Source organism: Dendrobium catenatum, unplaced genomic scaffold, assembly GCF_001605985.2.
Source record: "Dendrobium catenatum unplaced genomic scaffold, ASM160598v2 original_scaffold_96786, whole genome shotgun sequence".
NCBI lineage: Eukaryota > Viridiplantae > Streptophyta > Magnoliopsida > Asparagales > Orchidaceae > Dendrobium > Dendrobium catenatum.
Genome location: NW_021415225.1, coordinates 380,427 through 392,126, shown reverse-complemented (window position 1 = coordinate 392,126; position 11,700 = coordinate 380,427). Strand labels below are relative to the sequence as shown.

Here is an 11,700-nt window from a genome sequence, read left to right as displayed (position 1 = left end):
AGATAATCTAATGTCCTTAATCGAGAGTTTTCTTAGATCGAGATCTAAGATGTAATTAACTACGGGGGCTTGCGCCCGTAGGAAATCGATCCCCACAATCAAATAAACCCTATTCGAGCTGATGTATCGAATAGGGGAAATCTCGTGAATTTTGGGTTATAGATATTATTATCCATCGAGGTTGGTAGGTGAAAGCCGCTATCCTCCATGGCTAATCGTATCTATAACTCCATCTGCTCTTCCATCGGCCTGCTTGTGTCGGGTGTAAAAGTTTACGACCATTTTGTCCTACGGGATAGTGTGATCGTGCCCCTTTGCATTCGAACCACACGAGCGGAATCCTTTCGGAGACCCACAACCAAGTTCATCATATATATTGCAAGTATAATGTGATCTTTAAGTAAAGAAGGTTATAGGAGAAAGAGCTTGACCTTTATGCAAGAAAGCATGATATCTCTTATTACATCTATGTGCAAACACTGATGAAAGATCGTAGATGTTAGAAGAAATTATAGTGTGCCCACAAGTGACTGTAGAAGGTCCATCAGGCATACAGTGATTCATCTACAAGCATCTATAATCGGAAGCAGGAGATTCGTTAGTGCATATTAATCCGCCTGCTGAATGCAGCAAATAATGCACGACAGTCTACCTATATAAGGCAACAAACAACTCAATCCAGAAGCTGCTACAACACGCCACCGAATCCGCAACTTCTATGCAAGCGGACAGAAGGCGTCTACAAGTACTTTAAAAATACCCCCACACGTGCACCGTAGTTTGTATATACATAGGTACACTAAAAGTGGTAAAAGCAATTATAAAACCCGCATGGGCCCCGGCGAGCGTGTTATTGGTACACATGTGACGTCTAAGGATGCTGCGCGGGTTATTAAATTTGAACCCGATCCTCCTGAGTAGGTAAAAAGAAGTAGATAGGGTATAATTAAAAAATGCCCCCAAATACCCGCATGGGCCCCGGCATGCGTGTTGTTGGTATACACATGACGTTTAAGGATGTTATGCGGGTCGATAAGTGAATTCAAGTTCGAACCCGATCCTTCTATACAGATTAATAGGAGTCGACAGGGTTCGAACCAACAAACAAATATGTGGCCATGACGACCAGGATATTTGTTTTAATACATTCATATTAGGCTTTCAAGGCCTATGACAATATGAATTCACTAACAAAGACATAAAGCCTACGAAACCTGATCCCCTATTAGCAAGTTGATAGGGTCGACAAAGTTCATAAACATTTTTAAATGAAAGTGACCCCGAACACCCCAATGATGGCCGTGTTGGATGAATATCTTAATCGGAGGGGTCATTTTCAAATATTCCAAAGCTCCACTCAAATACCTACAAAAATCCGAAACTCCACAAAGTCAAAAATCTAGAAGCTAGAGAAAATCCCAAAATCCAAAAATATTTAAAATTGAAATAAATCCATCAACACTTAAAGCTAAAATCCATCCACCATCTGCAACAGTTTGCCGAGGTGGACAAATTAGAAAATTACTTCTGCTCACAAAGAGTTAATGCCTGGTTGAAAATATCACTATGATCCATTCTCAACCAATCTCCTGCCCGTAAGGATGTGGTACGTGTCCTCTGACCGGCGGTTTGCCGTCAAATGGCACCGCAGGATAAACGGTTATGACTCAGAGCCCTCTGAACTGAGTGGTTTTGCCATCAAATGGCACCACGAAATACCAGTTGTGGCCAGAGCCAATACGCTCCTTATTGGCATCAAATCCTTGAGATATGAATCAATATGATATGATCGATAGGGCATAAAGCCCTCTGTTAGCTAAGGTGGATTTAAATTTGTCCCCTTAGACAAACACTCACCCCAGGTCTACAAGGTTCCCTTGGACGAAGCAACCCATGGCTTCCGACAAGAATGCTTCCGTCAGGTTGGGTCGACTACATCCTCTAACTAAGTAGACCAGGGATCATGATGGCCTGGGATGACGGAACCATGGGATCTTGATCGGGTCTATCATCCGTTCCCCCACCATCCACTTTAAGTGCTAGGTGGTAAATTTTCCAATTTTAAATATCAAATCTCTAAATTTTCCAATCCTCCAAATTCCCAAATTCTCTAACCATTCCAAACTCATGCTGCTACTATGTGCCAGATAACACATATCTCTACGTATCTGATTGACGACTAGCCTTAATCGAAAGTTCTCTCTCATTGTCGGGAGGGGTAATTAACTATAGGGGCTTGCGCCTATAGGAAATCAGAACTCAGATCATAAAGTCCTCGCAAAATGAGGGCGAAATCTCTAGGTAGTGTCTTATATACAAACCCATCTGCCTTCCCAAAATTTATCCCGGAACATATTCCGTTAAAACTCCCTCGCCAAAGAAAAAGCAAACACATCGCAGCGGGCGGAGGCCGGGGCCGAATTTTCGGAGCCCACACACATGAATTATACTCATTGACAAATGGTAATAGAAGAGATGCAGGAATATGCAAGGTTATTAAAATTGGACCATACCAGTTGGTTCAATTGGTTAAACCGGGAACCGGTGGGCCAGTCGGTTCAGTCTGTATACATTATCGGATTAGCTTCGAACCACCCAAGAACCGCTCGGACTGGCGGTCGATCCGACAAACTGGCCCCGATTATCCAAAACCGTGTGGTTCAAACACGAATTAATTTGAGCCGTTGGACTAAGATCATGCGGTTCATAAAAAACCTAAATTGGTATTCAACCCATTCGGCCATTCCTCTTGTACTCATTTCATTCATTCAACGACGTGCTCCTCGTTTACTCCTCCGTTCGGCATTTTTGTGTCCTTCGCGAGCTCGACGAGTTACAAGTCTCCGACAAAGCTTCTCCCAGCACATGCATTGTTTCTCACATCCTCTCTTCCAATCCTTCCTCCCCGCTTGACTCACGACCCATAACCGGTAAGCCCTCATTTTTTTTAAATGATTCATGGGTTTTGTTTTCAAGAATGTCGTTTGGTCATCATGTGTGGGAAATGACCGGACCACCTTGTGCGGGAATCTGGAGTTGCAAGGTGTGTTATTTTTAGGTTTTTTTTTTTTTTGTAATCTATTCATATAATCAATTTATTTGTTGGTTTTTTTATTATTCATCTATTTATGCTCTTTCTTACCTAGAAGAAACTATACAGGCAGAGGTTGTACAAAGTTTCCAGTAATGATATTATTTTTTCTTGATAATATTATATTGTTAGATTATTTTGGTTTTTCGCACTTGAATTTTATTTGTTGGGTTTTTGTGTTGCTCGTTTTGAGTTATTTTGTATGTAAAATGGCACAAAAATGGCTCCTCTGAAATTCTGAAAATCAATGTTGTGAACTTGTGTGTTTGTAAAATACGGTTGGGCTTATGATGACTCAAGCTTTTAATCCTTAACATGTTTGTATTATTCTGGAGGTTTGTGATGATGAATGCTTTTAACCGCTAACTCGTTGGTATATGTCTGGACTCTTAGACTTAGTAGCTTTTCCTTTTTTTTTTTCCTACTCTAAAAGTGTTTATTTTCATAAATTTGTCAGTTATTTCTGCCAAAATATTTTTATTGCCATCACTGATGCCTTGCTTGGAACACCCCCCTCTCTCTCTTTCTTTTGAAATTGCTATGTTTGATTTTTCCTTTGTATTTTTAAAGTTTTGTTTGGCTTGTTATACCATATAAAGATATTTTAATTTTTATTAGTTTTTTTGGGAATGAGCCTTCTGATTTCTTATGCTGTATTCTTTTAGTTAAATGATTATTGCTCTTTGGTAATTGGGCTGACGACATTCAGCCTCTTGGTTCAAAGAATACTTTTTTTTATAAATTCCACAGTCTATTAAGCCATGTTTTTGTTTTGCGTGTTATTTTTACAAGAAGGTTTTTCAAACCATGATTGGTGGCGCAGACTGATTTTTTTTTTTTTTTTTCACATATGTGCTCCATAATGACTCCTTGCTTTGCTTTTTTGTCTTCAAATTTTGCTTGATGATTAGGTCATTTTTCATCTATTAGTTTCTACTTCATTTGGTGCTTGTGCTTTGTCTTCTAATACCGGTTTTCCGTTTGCAATAAACAGATAGGTTCCTCCTCTCCTATTCACCCCGTTAGTTACCTAAAAAGAGAAATGATCCCAGAGACGTGCAATCAAATTTTCTAAATTTTCCACTTTCTGCTTCGTAGGAAATTGTTCAAGACATAGCTGAAGGCGGTGATATGAAATTAAATTACTCCAAAAGAAATGAGGTTAGTGAACAACTTACTTCAGGATTAACAGGCGTTGCATCCCACCCAGAATCAGAAGTTCTGACTGAAGGTATAAAATGCTGTATTTATTGCTAGCGCCCTTGCCTATTTCTTCTTTGTTATTTATGTTGTTTGATTCTTCAGACCTACCTAAACCATCAGGTGTTGATTCAAAAATGCACCCAGCTCTGGATACTAAGGTAAGATCAATAGGTAAATTTGCAATATTTGTTCATTTTTTTGTTTAAGCCGCTTGCTATTTATGATTTGGCAAAGTTTTGATGAGGATGCGCTTTCCTTTATTGCTATTGATTTGACAGATCTACTCTTAAACATCTTCTACATGGTAGAAAATTAGTTTTTATTTAAAGTAATTTTCGAAAGTGATTAATGAATGATCCCAACAAATGAAAACTGCCACGATATACTTTTTTTCCTGCTTATTTTTGGGTCTTAACTCTTTGTTTGTTTTACATCTTTAGCGGCTTGCTTTCTTGAATTTCTCTATGGTCCATGGAATAGGAATCATTTATGTTTTTTATTAATATTTAAAATAATTCAATATTATTTTCCTCTCAGCTAGGTGCCAGAGTTGGAGTGAAACTTTCTGACGTTTCAAATTTTGCCGGAGCTCAGAAATCTTGCGAGCTTGAATTTGGGAGCTACTGTCTTTGGTCCAAAGAACACAAAGAGACAATGAAAGATGCTATAGTCAAGAGACTTAAAGATCAACTTTTTGTTGCCAGAGCTTACTATCCAAGCATTGCTAAACTTCAAGGACAGGAGAATCTAGCACGTGAAATGAAGCAGAATATTCAAGAACATGAGCGCATACTCAGTGAAGCCATTTCAGATGCTGATCTTCCACCATTGTAAGTATCATAACATCACCATTAGTCTTCCCCAACTATTTGGTTCAACTATATGAATCATCAATTTTTAATTTATTCTCATTGGGATTAAACATATTATTTGTACGTCATTTTGAATAATTTCTTTTCATATTATCTTAAGGGGCTGTTTGGTTGGCTAAAAAAATTCACTGTAAAAGAAATGCAATTTAAAAGTAATATAGTATATTTAAAATGCTTTGGAGTTGTTTGGATGAGTGTAAAATAAATGCGGAGAATTCCTTTTTTTGTTTGACTTGAAGTAAAATAAATGCAATGTAAAGTCTAAAGATATGATGTTCAGTGGCAGTGACGGGTAGTAATGTGACTGGAGACGGATGCCAGTGACGGTGGTGGGCCGACGGCGACATTCGGCCGTGGTGGCTGTCGGCAGCAGTGGTGGCACTCGTCAGCAATTGACATTGGTGGTAGCCGACGGCAGGTGCGATAGACAATGAAGTTCCAGTGTATTTAAAAGTCACTCAAATTGGAGGAATTCCAAATAATAAAAAATTGAACTAGAAGTTGAATTCCAAATACACCAACGTTTTATATTGCATTTGGTTTATTTCAAATCAAACACCAATATTCTCCAAACCCCAACATTTAGAATTATTTACGCCCTTTTACTTCAAACTAAACAGCCCCTAAGTCTACATCTTTTGTTCCTAATTCTTATACACTAATTTTTCCCTCATCTAATGCATGTATATTTTACCTTTCATTTTTGTTGATATACTCCTCTTTTTTAAGGTATAAAGAGGCCCCTAAGGAGTCTAATAAAATTATATGTGATGCAAATAATTTAGCTTTTAATCATTTATATAATAGATTAGATATTAAGGAGGATGATGGATGTATGTATAAGTTAGCTAAGCAAAGAGAAAATTAAGGATTTAGTTCAAGTAAAGTTCATTAAGGATGAAGATAAAAAAAATACTTTTATTAAGAGATGATATTCAACAAAGGTAGATAAGATATTTTGATAAGCTTTTCAATAAACATTGTGTTGACCCCTACATTAGAATGCTCGCAAAAGGGGCAAAATCAGCAAATTAAGTGACGGACATGTCGGTGCGATGCGTCACTTGAAAGGTCAAACGACCTCTAATCGTCAAATAGATTGTGTCGTTGCGATCAGAGCATTAAATTAATCTAAGAGGGAACCCCTCGTAGTCAAATCGGATGTGATCGATCACAAATAGGGTTGCAAGCGAACCAAATGTTCGACGAGCTACTCGTTGTTCAGTTCGTTTAAAGCTCGTTTGTGATCGTTTAATTAACTAAACAAACAAACTTGAACAATATTTTAAATACTCGATTCTTAAATAAACAAACTTGAACACTAATGCGTTTGGCTCATTTATGTTCGCGAACAACATTATTTGAAGTTCATGAACAAGCTCGACATTAAGCTTGATAAGAAGCTCGATAAAAGCTCGATTCGTGTTCGATTTTGAACTCGTGAATAAGCTCGATAAAAATAATTAATATTTGACTATAGAATTAATAAATATAAATAATCATTGCCTTTATTACATAAACAATGGATTTTATTATAAATGTGTTTGTTCATAGATATGTTCATGAATGTGTTTGTTTGATAGTTAGAAACATTTCGTTAAATATGTTCACGAACAAGTTTAATAAGCACTAAACGAACGAACATGAACTAAACATGAACCGAACATGAACACTCATTAATTTAAATGAACAAAACATGAACACAAACGCTAAAGCTCGAACAAACATGAACCAAACATGAACAAGCTGATATTAAATGAACACAAACATGAACCTCACATACTCGGCTCGGCTCGAGTTCTGTTAACCTCTGTATAAACAAAACAAGAGGAAAAGAAGCAGAATCCAGTGCGCAAACCTCTTACCCGACAGATCACAATTCTGCCGCAAATCCAGTTGAAATCGGCGTCACTAGTGTCGCTTCTCCGTGATTCCTGTAGGAGTTCCGTTGAATCGGACTCTTTTTGTGTCGTTAAATAGGAGACGAAGAAGCCGCTCTTCTGGCTGCTCACACGAAGCTCCTTCCACGCTCGACTCCACTCCCCATTTCACGATCTCCCCTCTGTCTCCACCGAATCCAGCCTCTCCCTTGCCGCTCCTTTGCTCCTCCCGATCTAGACGCGAGGAGAGATGAGGAGAGAGAGGAGGAGAGAGAGAGAGAGAGAGAGAGAGAGAGAGAGAAGAGCTTCTTACCTCAATTCCCGAACTCCATCAGTTCGAAGCCAATCCCGATCTTCTCCTCTGCCTAAACCCGACACCTCCGCTCCCCTTGCCTCCTCCTTCGACGCTCTCCCTTCTTGTCGGACTGGAAGTTGCGACATTTTGATCGAAGTAACCACGGAGCTCTTGCCGTGAAGGTATCTTCTCCCTTTCACCGCTTCATTGGCTGAATCGTAAGCAGAGAGAGGAGGGAGAGAATATTAAGGGTTTTAATTAAAATTTAAATTATATTTAGTGTATATTATCTATTTAATTATAATTAAATATTATTTAATTAATTTAATAATTTTTAATTAACTATAATTATTAATTTTAATTATAATTTGAATTAATTATGATTAATGTAAACATTAATCATAATTAATTTTAGTTAATTATAATTAAATCTTAATTAAAGTTAATATTAATTAATTATGATTAATTATTATATTAATTAAATTTAATTAATATTAATTATTATAATTAATTAAAGGTTTTATATTAATTATAGTAATTCATAATTAATTAAAGATAATTATAATTTTGTGTTATAATTAATAAAGTGGAGGAAATATAAATCCCCTCTACTATCTTACCTCGATGTTTGTATCGGGCCGGTAAAACCGCCAAGCACGCTTTTAGTGCGCGTGGTGGATGGGATCCCCGGTGCGACACTTAGACGAGGTAGGCGAGTGACCTTTCGATCCACATGCCATCCCACCAGACAACCCCGCGAAGGTATGAAATTTTCTAAACTCAAACCCTACTTCATGTTCGTGCAAACAGGAGAATCGCCCCATGCACGCTTTTTGCGCGTAGTGGATGTGACCCAGTGCGGCACTACGGCGGAAGCGGGGTAACTTATAGTATACCTCCGAGCGGGGGAAAGCAAACTGCCCTTTTTCATAAAAAAAAAATGTTTTTCAAAATCCCATGCATGCCTTTATTGGCGTGGTGGGCGAAAAACAAAAATACAACCGCCGCGGTGTCTCACCAAACACCAACCGTGCACGCTTTTATTGACGTGGCAGGTAGGCAGCCTCTGGTTTTTTCCTAAATGGGGGAGACGTCGGGAGGCTGCCGAATTTGGATTGAAGATCCAAGGACTTGGCCATGCTCAGAACTCAAATCAAATGACTAAAAATTGGCTTGAATTTAAATAAGCTATAAGAAACTACACTTGAGTTTAAACTCAAGTTGGCTTGAATTTGCAACTTGAACCATAACTTGAATAAAGAGGAAGGATATGAACTTGAAAGACAACGAAGCAAACTGAACTTGATTGGTCTCACTTTGAACTTGAACCTGGACTCCTACAAGACACAGGGACCTTGATTGAACATGAGCTTGGACAATAGAACAAATGCAAGAACTTTTGACTTGAGATTGTAGTTTGGGACAACTACAAGAGAACTTGAATTTGCACTTGAATTCAACAAGGCTACGAAGACTTGAATTTTGAACTAGAGTTTTGGACTCAAGAAGATCACAGGGAACCACATTTGACTCATATATGAAACTCAAGAAGAACAAACTGAACTCAAGCTTTGCACAAAATTTGGACAACTACACGGACTTGATTTGGACAATTAAAGTGATTAAGTGCAAATGTTGAATGATTAATTAAAAGACTTAATCCAAAGTAGATTCAATCAAAATGAACTTGAATTGAACCTAATAAAATTATTTGTGGACTTAGAGCTTGAACTACAACAAGGCTGGATTTGAATCTCTTTGACTCAAAAGAGCCATGATTCGAATCATTTGAACTCAAACTTGGAGCAAAGCTTGAACTAGACAAACTCAAACTTGAGTTTGGACTTGATTTTGATGATAACCCAAAAGAATTTCAAATGAAAACATATAAGATCTAACTTGTATAGATTACAAGTGGTAAGCTCAAACTTAGATGCAAATGAAGATATATGAGAGACTTATAATTCCTACATCCCATTCCAACCAATGTACTTGCAATCAAAATGTGAAGCTCTCAATATGAATGTGCACACAAAGCTTATGCCAAAACTTCAAATGATCAAGTGGCATCAATGATCCAAAGCATTCAAATGAACTAATGCAAATTGACATGTTCAATCAATCAAGCTACGAGAAAGGAGAAGGAATTTGCATGGTGATTGCAAATAGCAAGAAAAGCATGAAGAATATGGTTTTTTTTTTTACATAAGTGTGATATGGGAAGGAGGTCATTTGGACCATAATAAATCATCTATAATGAAGGTATGACAATTTACCTACAAACTACAATCTGGGACCTTCAGATAGGTTATAATTGGGTCATGAATGCATTTCATCACAAGAGTGCAAATTTCAATCGACAAAATGGAACTAATATTATGTATTATTACTCGCATCATGGGTCAATTTGATGTGATGGAAAAAGATATATCAACATCATGATAATTCTTGGAGTCGGAAACAAGAAATATACAATCAACACATATGTATGAGAGGTCACACTAGATCCATAAGCAAAGAAAAAAAATATCTGTTGAGAAGGAGATTCTGATATTATGTGTCAATAGCAGTCGATGAGTGGGACCAATACATCAACTGAAAAAATGCTTCAATGCTTTTCTTGTTAATGAGATGTAACTGTCAAAAAGAGTAATGGTTTTTATACATTGAATTTGTTATCTATTAAAGCAAATGTCAAGTGATCTGCATCAGAGGAAAAGTACCTAACAAGTCATTGTGGAAGACTTATCGTGGACTTGACATGGCATCTATGAGCAAATATAAGAAATTTGATGAAATATGAAATTTTGTTGGTTGCTGTAAACTCGTTGATTACCACAATTATATTTTTTTTTCTCGCAAGGTGACATATCATCATGGACCCAATGAAATGGCAAGTAAGCAATTAATCATTCTAAGATAGTGCAAATGCATCATGAGTATTGTGCGCACTATATGAAATTTGCACTTTTTGATTGACAATGAATAGCAATGCTATTTAGATCTCGGCACATCAACATATAAACCCATACTGAGACCAGGATCCAACAACCGTTGTTTTTGGTAGTGAGGCTAGATTAACAAAAAATGGTCACCTAACAATCAATATGACCAACTACATTTCCACTAATAAAAAGCAATGAGACCTCGTTAAAGGTATTTTATAGGTCGCCAAATAAACTCATCCCTCAACATACGAACACAAATCTTCCCCCCCTCTTTTATTTTTTTGTTTAAATAAAGAAAAAGCACAACATAAGTAGTAACCATATTTCAGGCTTTCTCTTTGGCCTATTCTGCATGAACGCCTTGGGCCAACATTACCTATCTACTAAAGTTCTTGACGTGCTTTGATGAACTTGATACTAATGTTAAATTCGCTATTAGTTCATTGCCTCCTTGACTAGCTGCTGGACCGACCATTCGCACTTGTACAGGTGTATGTGGCACCAATATACGTATTTTGCAGATCGCATGTAAGGACCGTTCTATAATAAATACTTTTCAAAAGTACTTCCACTCTCTCATAGCGGGCCAAAATATAATTTGATAAGTGAATCGATAGGGTAACACTAATAAGGGTATAAGTACTCCTATTCATAACCCGTCATAGGTCCGCCACTCGACGATGCATGTTATCCAGAAATCGACACGGGTGAACGCTTCAATAGGGATGCTGCGCGGGGTATATAGTCAAATTTGAACCTTCAGATCCTTCCTAAGCACAGTATTAAATAAGCGAGCTATGACCAATGGGTTTCACATTAAATAAATGTGTGCTAACCACAAGCTTGCCCGCAATGGGCCCCGAGCGAGTCGTGTTTAGTCTGTAAATAACACGTGACGTTCGTAAGGGTGATCGTTTGCCTGCGGGTTGACTGAGTGCTGGAATTACAGAAGTTAGAACTCCAAAGATCCCTTACTGATACCGTGTGTCGAGATGAAGTTAAACAGGGTCTTAGAACGCACCCAAACAAATATCTAAACTGTGCTGGCGACCGATCAATATTGTATTAAATACATTTCTATTTAGATCCCTTCGAATAGCATATTAATTCAAGTTCATAATTTGAGAATATTGGATCAGAAGGTATAAGCTACTAACAGACACAGATCTCAGTTCAGAGTGAGACTTGATCGAAAGGTTGACAAACAACTAAAAGTATTAGAAATATAAAACTCCCAAACACCCCAGCATATATGGTCGCGATCTTAATCACTTTGATTGAGTGATTTTAAGCTTCCAACACGGAGGGGTTATCACAAAGTCCAGTTTTTTCAAATGCCTACAGTAGTGTCCATCAAATGTTATATATACCTTAATGGCTAAAACTTGCTTCGAAAAATGTTTTCCACAGT

General features: G+C 37.5%; 1 protein-coding gene across 2 annotated transcripts in view; it reads left to right on the top strand.

Annotated features, from left to right (window-relative positions):
- The window catches only part of LOC110109004 (probable galacturonosyltransferase 7), a 69,255-nt gene that overhangs the window by 28,417 nt on the left and 29,138 nt on the right, over positions 1 to 11,700 (top strand). Inside the window, exons 5-7 of one of the 2 annotated variants that reach the window (XM_020839895.2) lie at positions 4,190 to 4,322; positions 4,415 to 4,452; positions 4,832 to 5,124. In XM_020839895.2, coding sequence (XP_020695554.1) covers positions 4,190 to 4,322; positions 4,415 to 4,452; positions 4,832 to 5,124 — 464 coding nt within the window. Of the gene's footprint in view, positions 1 to 4,189; positions 4,323 to 4,396; positions 4,453 to 4,831; positions 5,125 to 11,700 lie in introns of both variants that reach the window. The other variant, XM_020839893.2, reaches the window with a different exon arrangement.